Source organism: Colias philodice, chromosome 10, assembly GCF_061535455.1.
Source record: "Colias philodice isolate Cphi_HAF_F1 chromosome 10, ilColPhil1 Martin Lab GWU primary, whole genome shotgun sequence".
NCBI classification, from domain to species: Eukaryota; Metazoa; Arthropoda; class Insecta; order Lepidoptera; family Pieridae; genus Colias; species Colias philodice.
In genome coordinates, this window is record NC_143095.1 from 1911126 (window position 1) to 1927283 (window position 16158).

Consider the following 16158-nt stretch of genomic DNA (forward strand, 5'->3'; position numbering starts at 1 on the left):
GCGTGTACTAGTGTACACACGTGAGATGTGAAACTTCTTTATGACCTTATTTTTCAAAAAAATAATTTACTATATGCAACTATAAAGAAATACGTCAAATCACGCGTGGTAGGGAGAAGAAAAAGATGGCGCGTAACGGAAAAATGTTACTGTACCTACTTAATTTTTTTCTAACCCCGATAAAGAAGTTTCACTTCAATAATGTTTTAAGCAGTTTTATTTTCAATTAAACTAATGAAAACTGTAACAGGCTTTATTATGCATGCATTCGTAGTAGTTACTTATACTACGGATAATAATTATAATACTTACGTCTTGTCCCTACTATTGTTGACCTTTGACCTGGAATAACTTAAGATGTTTCTAGACATTTGAAGTATACATGACCTTTAAAATGCCTTATTAAACTCTTTGAATCTCTTTTTCTTATTTTAGTAGCTAGGCGCTCTTTTATAAGACTTATTACAAATACTATGGTTTAGTATAATAATCTATATACTAATATTATAAAGCTGAAGAGTTTGTTTGTTTGTTTGTTTGAATGCGCTAATCTCAGGAACTACTGGTCCGATTTGAAAAATTCTTTCGGTGTTAGATAGCCCATTTATCGAGGAAGGTTATAGGCTATATATCATCACGCTACGACCAACAGGGGTGGAGCCACGGGGGTGAAACCGCGCGGAGCAGCTAGTCTTCTTATATATAAAAATGAATCGCAAAATGTGTTGGTAAGCGCATAACTCGAGAACGGCTGAACCGATTTCGATAATTCTTTTTTTATTATATTCCTTGAAGTACGAGGATGGTTTTTATGTAGAGAAAACGTAAATATGTACCACGGGCGAAGCCGGGGCGGACCGCTAGTATGTTATAACAATAGTTACGTGGGGTATAATAACATAATTCAAATAACTATGGCATTCATTTTGTTTGCGGAAGCATAAAGATACACAAGCATCCTTTATTAAAAACGTTTAATGTATAAAACTTTTAACATAAAACAGGAATAAATAAGCTTATTATTTTTAAATTACGTCTACAAACATTCTATGAAAAGCGGGTAGCAATCTGATAAATTATTATCGAGCGTTCCTCTCGCGATGGGCGCTTCGTTGTTCCTTAGTTTTATTTTTGTGCTGTTATTCAGTACGATATCGGAAAATGTATCTAATGTTATGCTGTTGTGAATGTACGACTTGGCTGGGGTTGGTAATTGCTTGGCATGGCCGCTAATGTAGCCGAGTTCGCGACAAACTTCCTCGAGTTCAGATTTTGTATGCTCCTCCGTTGGGTAGCATTTGGAGTACCACACGCCATGCGAGCGGATGATTACTTCGCCGATACCGGGCCTGGAAACATTTTTAATGTAAAAATGATTATTCCAAATTGATATCGTATCAGAAATTTAACATTGCGAATGTCATAAATCAATGGTTTATACAAGCTGATTTGATGGTAAAACTAATAAACAAATTTGTACATGTCCTTCTGATTTTTGTGACTTTTTTGATTTACGAAAGTGCTACTAACAAATGGAAATGTGTAAATGCGACTCTATAAGAATGTCCATGAATTATAGTTGAAAAATATGCCTAGTCCCGTTATGCCATCGTCCCTTGTTTTATATATCTATAATATTTCTGGTATAATTTATATGTTAATTTTATGTGCAATAAATAATTATATACTTATTGTTATCTCAACATCTATACTCACGATGTTCCCTGCGGAGAGCTAAGCGCAATGCATGCGTTCTCGTCTTCCCCATTAGGACAGTCTGGCACTCCATCGCACACCATGTCATTTGCTACACAGTATTCCTCGCTTAGTAAGTCCTTGCTGCATCTGGTAATTGAACTATATAAATTAATAAGAGTTATGTGATAATATTTGTGTGACATGTAGATTGCTAAGTTTAATTTTGGAAATATCTTCAATCCTTAGAAAGCTGCATTTACCTCAGTGACATGCCTTAATATTTCGTGCTACAGACAATGTAAGCGGGTAGTCTAAAAGAAGATTAACTATTTACATCAACATACCGATACGCATGCTTTGAGAAGCATTTACAGAACATAGGGTCTTCATCACTCCTATCATGGCAGTGGAGTACTCCATCGCAGAGTCTCGAAGGCATCACTCTGCTGAGGTAATCAGAGCACGTGGTCTGGCCAGGCTCGTCTGTACCGTCCGAACAGTCATTACGACCGTCTCTGAAGAGTTCTTTGGGAACGCATTGTCCGTTGCGGCATTTTAGCTCGCCTGCTGGACATTCTGAAAGGGGGATTGGTAAACAAAATATAGATATAGATGTATGATAATCTATAGATGTAAAAGAATATGGAAAGATGTAACTTAGCAGTTGAACAGATTTTAAGTAAATAAATCCAAAACCATAAAATATTTATTCCCTGATACGCTTCGACAGTTTCGTTATAATATAGGTACACTGTAAAGTTTATCTATTTTAAATTTCAAGGAATTGACAAGGAAGAAGTCGTTGAAATTTAGAGCTTCATTATGGAGCTGTATTAAAAGAAAATAAACAAACTTGTTTTTATAAAATATACCTACTCTAACGTTTACTTTATACGAATTGACTAAGGGCCGATTTTTCAATGCTTGGATAAAACTTATCCGTCCAATAAAGTATTACACAATAATATTAAAATGTCACGTAAACTGTCAAATACGAGCAATTAGAATACGTTTTTAAAATGGTAGTTTTATACATTATTCGACGAATAAGTTTTATCCGAGCATTGAAAAATCGGCCCTAAGAAACATTGATATTTTCTACGACCACTCAATTAGTATGTAGGCATTGTATAAATAAAAACAGAAGATACGGAGCTTATTTCATACTAAACAGTAAGATAATACATAGACCGGGAGATACTGACACAAAATTTCGAGTCATTTGTAACAGGATGGCGGTTCTACAGGGGTCTTAGTACGCAATGACAAAAAGAAAAACGATGGTGTGAACGCTGGTACCGGCGGCTTAGTCGCGTGGGCGTTAGTCGAACTCGTCGGAAAAATAGCGAAGTCAAACGATTTGTAACACAAAAATTTTAGTATTTACCGATAGCCCATAAAAAAGAAGTAGGCGGTAGTGTCATGCCATACTTTTCCGGTGTGACTTACAGCCCGCCATACCGACGCGAATGTGTTGATATAAAAAAAACAATTCAACCATTTGTACCAGGCTAACTTTTGCACAGGTAACCATCGTCGTGCAGCTATTTACGAAAATCACCATGCCATACTTTTCGGACGATTCCAAATGGTCGCCATACCGCCGAAAATCTGCAAATTTTTTTTTCGCCGAACCATTTGTAACACCCTAAATTTTTTTTTCAACAACTTCTGAATGATTATAAATAGAAGTGTGATAATGCCATACCTGTGGGAGGTGGCGAATGTGTATAAGATTTTTTTTTATTGTATGATTTTATTCGTATTTTGAACGATTTGTAACAGTATGGCATTAATCTTTCCTATAAGTTTGAGGTTCAACAAATATAAATACAAAATTTCAAAGATCTAGGTGGTAGAAATCTTCACTTCTATAAATTAATAATAAATTTATTTATGAAGTATGGCAGCACTTTTTCCCCCTACTAGAAGTATGGCATATATATATTAATGGTCACATTTTATCAAATACTCTCCAAAAATCCAAATGCAATACTGGTACAAAAAGTTTGGCGAAAAAAAAAATTTTTGCAGATTTTCGGCGGTATGGCGACCATTTGGAATCGTCCGAAAAATATGGTATGGTGATTTTCGTAAATGGCTACACGACGATGGTTACCTGTGCAAAAGTTAGCCTGGTACAAATGGTTGAATTGTTTTTTTTTAAATCAACACATTTGCGTCGGTATGGCGGGCTGTAAGTCACACCGGAAAAGTATGGCATGACACTACCGCCTACTTCTTTTTTATGGGCTATCGGTAAATTCTAAAATTTTTGTGTTACAAATCGTTTGACTTTCGCTATTTTTACGACGAGTTCGACTAACGCCCACGCGACTAAGCCGCCGGTACCAGTGTTCACACCATCGTTTTTCTTTTTGTCATTGCGTACTAAGACCCCTGTAGAACCGCCATCCTGTTACAAATGACTCGAAATTTTGTGTCAGTATCTCCCGGTCTAAAGTGAAATAACACATGTATTTTCCACGAAGTTATAATAAAGATAAACAATCCACGATACGCACCACAGCCCCTGTGAAGAGGATCTTTGGAACAGATATCGTATTTCTTTTGACAACTTTCGTGAGACTCGTCACTACCATCTTCACAATGTTGGATGCCATCACAAACATAATGCATTTTGACACAACGACCTCGCTCGCAGCGCGTACCGTCACAGTTTTCTACTAATTCTTGGTCGTTGAAGTCAATTAACGGCGTATCTGTAAAAAGTAAAGAATAATATAATGTTTTTTTCAGCAATAGCGTTTTATTACATTGCTTTTTCTGGACTACATATTATAAAGTTAATAGATGGATCACAAAAGACAATGATTTATTTTAAAATATTCGCCCTTCTCCTTGTCTTTTCGTTTTATAGTTTATTATCGTTGAAGACGATACACAGGTATACAGACGGTATAAAATAGAACGATTATGTGAATCTTATAAAAATGAATCGCAAAATGTGTTGGTAAGCGCATAACTCGAGAACGGCTGAACCGATTTCGATAATTCTTTTTTTATTATATTCCTTGAAGTACGAGGATGGTTCTTATGTAGAGAAAACGTAATTATGTACCACGGGCGAAGCCGGGGCGGACCGCTAGTTATAAATAATTGATTGTATGTAATTTTTATTAAATTCTACTAAAACAAGTTCAGAATTTACAGCCTATAAACTACTTAAAAAATATTTATCAATATTAGGATTAAGTCATAATATCGTTTTTCATATTGGGATGCAGACACCCTGAATGAAAAACGACGCTATTGAATTGATAATATTCTCATACATTATTAAGTTACATGGAGGAAAATAAAATTATGCCGTATTCGGCACTGGATATGATATCATTAGGAGTTAGGACTGAATAAAAATAAATAAAACATGAATGGATACAAAAAATCCTCATAGGAATTTTGTGCTCAGCCACTACAATTAAAAATATGTAGTACTTATGATGATAATGACACAGAAGTGCATTAACAAATTCTTAACAAGAAACTAATAAATTCGTACCTTTATAGAACTTTATTTGATGTTTTAAATTTCCAATTTCAGTAGCAATTATGTGGTTACCCACATTACATTCGCCTCTAGACGTCACAAAAGTTGCCGCAGGGTACCAGCCCTGTTTTGTATGGCAACTAATTATTCCCGCCCATTTTGTTTCAACGGTAAACCCGATCTGAAAAAGTTTCGTTAATTTAAACTTCCCTTTATATTATATTAACAAGTATCAGTGGCGGATTTACACATTTGCCGCGAGCGTGCTATTCTAATTTTGATCATAATTATAAATTAAGTATATATAATTCACAAATATAAATGGTGAAGGATAGACATAAAATATCAAATACTAAAATGGTAGAGTTAGTATATCACGCTGAAATAATTTATTTTATTTATTTTATTACCATAAATGGAAAATAATTCTGACATAAAGTTTATCGCATCCAAATTTTGCCGATATTGGCTTTATCATAATCAGGCTAATGGTGAACCCGCCATTGATAATCAGGTACAATAAATTTCATACCGGACAAACATCTACAGTGGACTGCCTCTCAAAGCACATATTATCTACGCTACACGCTTCCTTTGATTCCTTAAGTAATACGCTCACTGTATTATTACCACCGTCTTGACCGACAGCGACGCAAACTGTTTTCATTTGATCATGTATGTACCTGGAAGTTAATTCATTTACACAATTAATATTTATAGAATCTATTGGAAGTTTCCAGAATATATATCAAATTGACAAAATCTTACGTAGTTGGCAGAATCATTGGCTTCACCATAGCTGAATACTCAATTGGCTCTTGCAAATGTAAAAGTACGACTTTGCTGCTATATAATTCTTTAATTCCATCTACTCTGCGTACTTGTTCATAAAAACTTTTCGTTGAGTGTAATGTTTTGTGTGCTCCCAAAATTACCGTTATGTATTGACGCTTTTGCCTGAAAAGTCAAAATATATGAATTAAAATCAACAATTCAAAATTCTTTACAACTACCAGGTATCTGCAAGGTACTCACAAACTTAAATCCAAACATTCGTTACTGAATAAACTCCAAGATATATCGATAAGTACACCTGTACATTTGTAATATCCATCTATATATAATTTGGCAACCCAAGGCCACTGTTGATTAAATGACTCTTGGGCTTCGCGACCGAATAAAAGTTCTTGGGACATCGCAAAATTTGTGAATAGCGATTGGTCGCAAGCAACATACAATGCGGTACATGTTTTTGTCACATTTGGGACACAATGTTCCTTTAGAAACTGTGGTTCTTTTATCACGACACTTCGCGATGATTCGTCCTCGAGATCTATATTTTTATAGATAAATAACACTGGTTCTTTATCCGACTTATATCTTTTCCGTCTTTTGCTATCTAAAGTTAATTCGACGAGATTATTCTCCTTCAGGTTAATGTATTTTATTTTAAACTTGTTGACAGCGCTGTAATTGTACAATAATTGTAAGGTAACGAATAAAAGGAAATTTACACACAAAATTATGTATACATTACCTAAATCCTAAATATCTACAAATACTAGTAGCTTCTTCTTCTTGATCATGAATAGACATAGTATCCTCACAAGAAACGTGCCAATCGTTGTTTATTTTTCTAGTTACATAGCCTTCAAATCGGATTTTAGGTCTACCATCCATATCAAATGTAATCTCATTACCATTTGTCAGAGCAACTGCAATATATTTGGAAGAAAATTAACATCTTTATTTTAAACATACCAGATTTGACGTGTCAATTAACTTAAATGTTTTACTTACTACAGTCAAGCTCGTCTTCACCCAAAGGGCATTGCGGTTTACCATCACATACGTATTTATTTGGGACGCAAATTTGACTTCGTTTACAGAGAAATTCTCCGTCTTCACAACCAACTGTAATAAGAGAAATGCTTAAAACAATGAGATAATATTACGAATAGTACTATCGTCAATTTTTTTTTATCGAGATACTTACAGCAGTCGATTTCATCTTGACCATCTGCACAATTGAAGTTCCCGTCACAAAGTAATTGGTTTTCGAATGTGGATAAATAATCTGTACATGTGCAGTCTAGTTCATCTGTACCATCTTCACAGTCAGCTTTATGATCACATCGGTATTTGTATAAAATGCTCTGATCGATTCTTGAAAAAAATAAAACAATTTGGGACATAAAATTGTTATCTTTCTTGAAAAGAACATTGTGGTCTCATAATATTATTATACACATACAATATACATACCTACGACATTGATAGAATAATGGAGTTTTGTGTTTTTTCCTTACACTTGCTGGTTTGATTTCATGCTCACTAGAATTTTGTGGTACTTGTGGTATCACTTCATTTATAGAATCATTATTTCCTTCAATAAAATTATGATGTGTGCTAGGAAATTCGGTTGTAGTATTATGGATTTCATTTATGAAATTAATAGTAGTTGTTAAATATTCAGCTCCTGTTGTTGTTTCTGGCCAATTTTCATTAGAAGAGTTTGTGTCGTTCTTTCCAATATTTAACAAAATATGTGAAGTGTCATTATTATTCAGTATTGTAGTTGTAGAATTTTCCACTAGCATACTATCAGGTGTAGTAGTTATTAGATAATTTATTTGAGTATTAGATATAGGCGTAACTATTTCTACTTCTTCAGTTGTAGTAATTGGATGAGCAGTGGTCATATTATTTGAATATGTTATTGGTTCTATGTTATGAGTAAATTTTTTTGTTGTCGTAACCAATGATTCGATTTTGTTAATATCATGTGGTAAAATTGTAGATTCAGTTATTAATAATTTAATAGGATCCGCTGTTACTTGTTCACTGGAATTATCTACATCTCCGACTTCCGTTTCATCGTTAGATCCAGAAGTATCAACTGTTGGAATATATTGTATATTTTCACTGGTTTCTTGAGTGTCGTTATCTATTTTTTCAGTATCTGTTTTATTGAATGGAGCAGTTGTATTTATATTTGAAGTATTGTTGGACGAAAGATGATTTAAATCTGTGGCATTTACAAGTATATTTGTAGTTGTTTCCACTGAAGTGGGTATTTCCGTTGTAATTGTTTTATTTATATTTTCGGATGGTGTACTCGATTTGATGTCTTCGTCAATACCACTTTCTGTATTTGTTGTAACATTGGCATCTCTACCTAATATATTAGTAAGAATGTTTTGTTCGAACTTTTTCAATGTTTGCTCTTCACAGTTGATTTCATCTTCTCCATCCAAGCAATCTATAATCTTATCACACATTCGCTTTTTCGGAAGACATCTGGAAATTCCAGATTCACACCGGAATCCAGGGCACTCTTGCTTTGGTTGAATCATTGGCAAGGTTTTTAAAGCTGTAAAATGTGGACCATTATAATGAACAAAAAAATATAAATAACTCTAAATAATATCATATTATTTTACTCTTCGATCTCACCATTACAAACAAATCAAATTATTTAAAATTAGAGTAATTTGTCACAAAACAACAATATTATAACTTCTCAAAAGTACTCACACATGAAGTATTTAATCCATGGGACGAAGAGACTCACTCTTGTATAAACACCAGGTTCGCCTTTACGTGCGCAGCCATAACCATGGCTAACAATTCCTGCTACGTACCATTGTTGAGCATTGGATGGATTTCTGCATAACAACGGTCCTCCACTGTCACCCTAAATTTGTTATTTTCGATATTATATTAAACAATCTAGTTGACTATAAACTCATTGATATAGTATGTAGTAGGTATTGATACTAGTAAAATTAGTAATCGACCCATGTATAATTGGACCTATTTATTTTTATTTTTCACTTAAACCTATTTCTATCTACTAGGTACTAATTTCACTCACTTGACAAGTATCTCTTCCACCCTCAGCAAGACCAGCACATATTTCCCTTCCAGCTTGATCTTCTCGATGATTACATTGATCCCATATAGGTACTTCTACCTCACGCATATGATCAGCTGCGGGGAGTGTGTTATTTTAGATCAACAAGGAAACTTTTTATAATAAAATGTTGTTAGATAATACATACGATCAGGTCCGTGTGGAACAGTTGAACCCCAGCCTACAGCTGTACAAATAGTGCCCACAGGTGGACCCCACTTCCAGTCTTCTCCAGCCACTTCAGGTCCAGGTAAACAAATAGGACGAACCCAACGACTAAACTGGATAGCAGGTTTTACTCTCAGTAGAGAGAGGTCGTTCTTCATATCTTCCTGGTCGTAATTTTGATTCATAATAACATGAGTTACTCGATGGATTTGCTCTTGAGGTGAAAAAGAGAAACGGCGCAACATACCCACTTGGACTTCATAGTAATGCTCCCAGAACCTTAAACAACGTTTTTTTTTAAATTTATGTTGTAAATAAAAGGCTTACTTGTGGTTTCTGCTCCTGGGTATGTTCTATTTAGCTTATCTCTCGGAAAAATTGTATTGGTGAATAATTATGTTAAAAAATGTTAAATATTAGCTGTCAAGAATCAGCGTGCGTTAAAACCCTATATAGATAATGATATGTTAAACTTACTTATGAATGCAATGAGCAGCTGACATGACCCAATTTTGACTTAGAATAACACCGCCACAGTGGAACATTCCGTTTCGGTATAAAGCCACCACCCAGGGCCAGGCAGCTGGTTGGCTAGGTTTACCTCCTACAACTCTACTTTCCATTCTTTTTATTCTATCTTTGTCATCGTCGTTACTATAAACCTTTTCAAGCATGGTTGACATTGACGATGCATCCCTTTTACGACGGTACAGTGGAGTATCATAAAATGAAAAGGGATAAGGTTCACTATTTAGTAGAAATCGTTTGTTGCGTCCAAATAATTGATTTTCTATGTCGGCTTTCTGAAAACAGAAATAGAGATGTATGGTATAATTTAACACAAAAATAACAATACGACACAAACATTATATTCTATTCGAAGGAGTAGTTCTAGTTCCTGAGATTTATATCTTATAATAGTAAAGATAGATTTTTATAAATTAAACAAGTCGAACGGAGGCGTTTTAGTCTTTTATATTTTCATTTTAGTTCTAAAAATGGAAGAACATTTCCTTCAGTTTAAGACGTTATTTTTCTTCAATAATATTTCAAGTCCATTTCAAGGAAATATTGTTGCGATAAGGTAACATTTTATTCACTAAGCTTAAGGATTTTCATCTAATAATAGAAGATTGTTAACGGTTTTCCAAAATTAATAAAGTTGATCTGATGAAGTATGAAACTTTGTCACTAAACTAATGGCGACTTTTAGACATAATTATTTGTTATAAGTGAGATAATCTTGCATTATTTTAGGAATACAAATGAAAATACTATTAAAAATAAGCTAAGCTCATATTCGGTAGTTGCTACTTCCAGTTTTATTAATATTATATTTTAAGATAGAGGAAAACTTACTTCTCTCAAAAGTTGGGATGTGGTTAATATTCTCGTGCCACACAGTAAGTATGGACAGGATACATACACTGCAGAAGAATTAAGGCATGTAGTACTGGTATTTATTAAACCACCGGGTGCTGTGTTGATGTAGTTTATTTTGAGCAATGGATCTATATGGAGAAACTGAATGTGTGGAGGTCTGAAATACAACGTACTTATAAATATAAGTAAGTAAAAATTATTAATTTGATCTTTAAAAAAAAATCAACAATGCTGTTCGGCACACTGCTATCGCTATGAAAAGGATTATAACAAAAAAAATACTTTTCATAACAATAGTAGTATATCTATTTGAAATACGTTTATTATCTATAAATCATGGATATCAAACAGAACTAATAGAAATATGTAAAGTTAATAAATAGTTCACCTGACAATAAGTCCAGTCTCGCGTCGACACGCATCATGTGCCCACATATATGGATTGTTGCACACCGCATACCAGGTCCCTTTGAAATTCCTATGCAAAAATCCCTCAGTGTTCGAAATTGCAAACAGCTACAACAAAGTTCGAATTGAAAAACTTTTCAATGATATACAGCGCATAATAAAGTGATAATAAATATGCAGACGCTTACAGGTTTCTTATGAAGACTAGGTGATAACATGCTGCAGTCGATTTCATCTTTGTTGTTGGGGCAATCGTTGATGTTATTACAGCGTTGTTCTTTTGTGAAACATATATTATCCGAAATGGAATCCGGGTCACCACAACTGAAAGTTTCTCCAGTGCAACCTATAAATAGATCAAGAAATATCCACTAAAATCTTAAATTCTTATAAGATGGGAAAATAATTGTTGAGCACAACTCTCGTATCATATTCGATAACTTTATTTCAACATTTTTACACGTAGCACCCACCTTCTTCCTATAATTTTTTGTCTTCATAAATAAATGATCATTCTTAGCAGCAAAACAAAATGCAGACCTCAAGCATAGGTTTCGATGAGCCGATTACCATTGAAATAATTTTCTAATTACCAAAAAAACGTATTCCAATTATAATAATGCTACTTTACATAATTTTTGAAACATTTCGTTGCGTGAATGAAGCTATTAAAACCACTAATTATAGGCTATTTAGGCTTTAAAATAAAAATACAAATATTACCAAAACATCCCATTTCGTCTTCCCCAAAAGGACAATCGAAGTATCCATCGCACACTCTGGACTTATCAACGCGGGACTTGCAAGTGCAGTGAGATTCATCGCTGACGTCATCACAATCTACATTTCCATCACACCATGAGCTCTCACTTATACACGCATTTCCATTGTCACAAGACACATTACCCGCAGGGCATTCTTCTACGCGCACTAGGTCATTTGAATCTGCATCTTTTGATAAAACCTCTCTGAAAATATAAAAGTTCGTTAGTCATTACAAAAATAGGAAATGCTATAAAATTGAAATTCATACATGTTTTTTGTTCTCTTAATTAGCGTTTTTTTAACAGTTGCAACTTACTTTGCTCTCATCTTCATCGCAATTTGAATATCCTGTGGATGTGCAATTTTATCTGAGTGATCATGATGGCTTTGTAAATACGGAGGTAAAAAAGTCATCGGCATTCGTCTGAAAGATTTATAAGATATGATAAGGGATATGATATGATGAGTACCTAGTTGAAATCTAATACCTAACTAAGTTAATTGAATCATTGTTTCAGCTTTAATTGTATAAAAAAATACTAAAGCAAATACCTATTAGATATGGATTATATAAAGTCCGTAACAAACCAATAAACTATTTAAACGTAAACTATATTATCTACCTGGGATGGATTGGTGAATTGGGGTCATAATCCATTCTCTCATAACCTGAAAACATATTCAAGTATTTGAAATTGAAATAAAAAAAAATGTTAGAAGTATTAATAAAATCATACCATATAAATTACTGCTGTCTTTCAAAAGGCGAGCTAACAGGCACGTGCTCGCTAGTCCTGGCGTGGACGGATCGATAGGGTATGGTATATCTGCTGGATTTATTTTAAATAGTGCAGATGGTTCAGAGTTATGCATATCTGTACCTAGTTCCCGTTTTGATAAATCACCATTTCCAGAATGTTCATCATTCGTTCTATCTTTTTTTACAAGGGTCTTTGGTTTTAATATATTCACATTATCAGTCCTTTTTGTTTTAAATTCATGGTCAGATATTTTTCCTTCTGATAGTAATTTTATTTGATTAATCATTTCTTTACAAGCTTCTTTATGCTCATTTCCATTACATAAAATGTTATGTTCTGTTAATAATTTTCTTGCTTTTTGAAGTTTGTTATCTCTAAATTTTACATTTTTACCTGATAATTTTTTGTTAGAAGTTGAAATTTCTCTTTTACTTCTAACAGGATAGTTCCCTATGTTTTCAAGTTGATAATGTGCCTTGATATTTTTAGATAAAAAGGCGTCGTTGGGTAGTTCTTTCTGTTTTGAAATAAATACGGTTTCTGTTCTGTAAACATTTTCTACTGCAATAGAAAATTATGAACAACGTAAATTTTCAAAATTAATGAAATACATAAAACTTTGCGTGCTCATGAGAAAATATGAAAATATAATTGTACCTTATTTTATTGTAATGCATATATATATTAAAAAAAACTTACCATCAACTTCTATATATTTTAAAATTAATGCAGATACAACTACGACAAAAATACCCAACAATAAAACAATAACAATTCTCTGAAAAGTTTGAAACAGACACCTTTGATCATAGGATTGTCCTGAAAGGAACATAAATTATATGAATATAAAAACTATTAATAAAGATACACAGATATTCTAGGAACGCCCATATAATTTTTTCAAATTTCTATTGCGAGGAACTTTTAAGCTTTGTTGTTCTGAATTGAACCACAAAGCTTTAAAGTTTTATTGTTCTTAAAGCAACTTCTTATGAACTTATTTTTATGAAATATAATTGCGTTTTTAATTTATATGAACCCATAAGCAAGAACCAATAACTTCGTTTAAATGAAAATTATACAAAATAACTTCAGGCATAAAAATTTTTTAAATTAAATTTTACCATTTTCATTTGTCTCAGCTAATCCCATGGGCAGACCAGGGTTTGATTTTCCTTCTTTTTTATTGGGCATGTTTACCTAAAAATAAAATCAAAGTTTATCCTCAAGAAAATATAAGTTTAATAGAACCCGTTTAAAAGTAAAAGCGTGAGACATAGCTAGTAGATACGTTGTAGTAGTAGTAAAAAATATACATACATTGTTAATGCTTAGGGGCCTGGTGACCCGTAAGTCCCGTAACACAAGTACATATTTTATTCTTATCGCGGAAACCAGTCTCTCACAAATGTTAGTGTTAAGATATATAGATTAAAAATGTATGTGTTGATTGTGCATTTGTGATGAGAAAAATAAATAAATTTAATTAATTAATTACATATCTATGTACTTCTAAAGGATCGAATGAGTAAATGCAAATGAAGTAAATATCCAAACTAAACTATACCCTCAGTATAACCCCAATAGTATTCATGAACTTGTATAATATATGTAAATACTGGTCTGCTTTTAATGGAGTTTGTGGTAAGTATTGTTTGCTAGTCGGGTCTTGTGAATGGTCCAGATACCAGAGTCTAAACTATCATGAGTGGGTATCTTCTAGTTAATATATTAGAAGTATGCAAAATAGTCTAAGTTAAGTTTATAGGATATTACAGTTAATAGGTATGCTTAATAATTGATCTTAGCGTGAGGATCTTATAAACGATAAGGTCAAAATAGTTTATAACGAAAATCTGTATAAAATAACAATCGAACAAACAATTAAATTAGATGTCTTTCTCTTACATAACTTCGATTTAGGTATATCCTATGCAAAAACCACAGTTAATATAATATATATACATATAATAATATATTATATAATCTCACAGAAAGTATGTACGTCTCGTGGAAAAGGACAAAAAATACATCCGTTTTCATAGGATCAAGAAAATCCTATTTCCGTTTAATTTTACATCATGCACTAGTGTCATTATGTACTAGTGTCCTTTTACTATTCCTGTACCCTGAACTAAGGTTATCTAAAATTATTATGACAAAATACTACTTGAAATGAAGACGTAAGAATTATCTCGTCATCTTAAGAATTCAAATAGTAAACAAAACGAAGTAAATGCACAAAATAATATTCTAAAATATCTTCGATTCGGTCAAACCTAAGGGTCAAACTGATAAATAGTTACATTGTCGTAATATATATTCAATTGTTATTGCAGTATGGTAAGATGAAACAATATCGTTTATTACGTAGTTGTTGTAATGAAGCGACCCCCGTGGTTAGGGGTTATGCTGAAGATATTTTATCATAGCTTGATTTAGGGCATTATTGTGCTATGCACGTTGTGTAGTTTTAGGAAGACGTGGGAAGACGTAGGTTTTGTGAAATATTTATATGTTTTGATAATGTAAAATTATCCTTGCCATATCGTTTATGTATTGTAAAATAAAAAAAATAATAAGTCACACATTGAAATAAGTACACGTAACTACAGGAAAATTTAATATAGGTACATGCTGAATTATATAAATATAAAAATAGTAATGATGCTTTTTAATTAAGTCATAAAATATTTATTTTTGCTGTAATCCTTACTATCTGTCATATTCTTTTGATCTCAATTAAATATCAATTACGTACCTACTACGAAATAAATAGGAATGCATCTAAATTAATTTACTTATAGCTTTAAGTTCTGCATTCACCATGATATTGGATAATATAAATCTCCTTTAAATATGCAGTGATCGATAAACGATTTTATAACATAAACTTTAACTGCATTCAGTTCTAAACAAAATATTTTTTAAACATGTTGATGAACTTTTTTATATAAATAAGTACCTATAATATTATATTCCATAATAACATAATTAAACGAGGAGGAGGATAATTACGTAAGTACTTACGAATATAATTTATCGGTAATATATCCACACAAATACACTAGCCACTAAAAACACATTTTTAATTTACTAAAATAACCCTGTCAACACCATGGCTACACAACTACTAATAATATGCTAATATGTTTAATGCAGGTAGATTAAAATTGCTTACACCGCCTTTATTTCGCTTATTTCATATTACAATTGTATTTAAATTAGACGAAGGGAAGAGAGGCCTTTGCCCAGCAGTGGGACAGCCATGGCTGAATAATAATAATAATAATAATTTAAATTGCTTAACACTCTTTGTTCTATTTAATTTCCACGTACACAATCTGTGCGATTTATTATATTATCTTTTGTTTACTTCTAGAAATATTTAATATTTAATATTTAATTTAATAATTTAGTAATTATAATGTCTGATCCAATCGATAATGTAACGGTATCGATAGCATACTGACCCTTTTTATGTTTCTGTTATAATTCCGAATTATTATATTATTCAAAAATAAATAAAAATGTATATTTTCTTTTAT

At 32.6% G+C, this 16158-nt stretch overlaps 1 protein-coding gene across 1 annotated transcript; it reads right to left on the reverse strand.

Annotated features, from left to right (window-relative positions):
* Positions 1-938: 938 nt before the first annotated feature.
* ndl (serine protease nudel) lies at positions 939-15761 on the reverse strand. The gene is made up of 26 exons (XM_089699736.1): positions 15634-15761; positions 13735-13804; positions 13310-13429; positions 12587-13171; positions 12473-12518; positions 12166-12273; positions 11808-12052; positions 11273-11430; positions 11065-11192; positions 10653-10833; positions 9771-10096; positions 9274-9572; positions 9087-9202; positions 8747-8906; positions 7475-8582; positions 7206-7375; positions 7010-7123; positions 6747-6924; positions 6245-6676; positions 5978-6166; positions 5742-5892; positions 5222-5390; positions 4224-4421; positions 2043-2274; positions 1717-1845; positions 939-1349 (listed from the first exon to the last, which is right to left on the reverse strand). The coding sequence occupies exons 2-26, from the start codon at positions 13802-13804 to the stop codon at positions 1037-1039; spliced, it is 5925 nt and encodes a 1974-aa protein (XP_089555862.1). The 5' UTR covers positions 15634-15761; the 3' UTR covers positions 939-1036.
* Between the last annotated feature and the right edge of the window lie 397 nt (positions 15762-16158).

What these genes read in the sequence shown, in the direction of transcription:
- ndl (XM_089699736.1), bottom strand. Translation starts at nt 13,804, where the DNA reads ATGCCCAATAAAAAAGAAGGAAAATCAAACCCTGGTCTGCCCATGGGA. An exon ending in ATGGATTAAATACTTCATGT is followed by an intron (nt 8,583 to 8,746) that starts GTGAGTACTTTT and finishes CACATTTTACAG; the next exon opens with CTTTAAAAACCTTGCCAATG. An exon ending in GAATGTTTGGATTTAAGTTT is followed by an intron (nt 6,167 to 6,244) that starts GTGAGTACCTTG and finishes TTGACTTTTCAG; the next exon opens with GCAAAAGCGTCAATACATAA.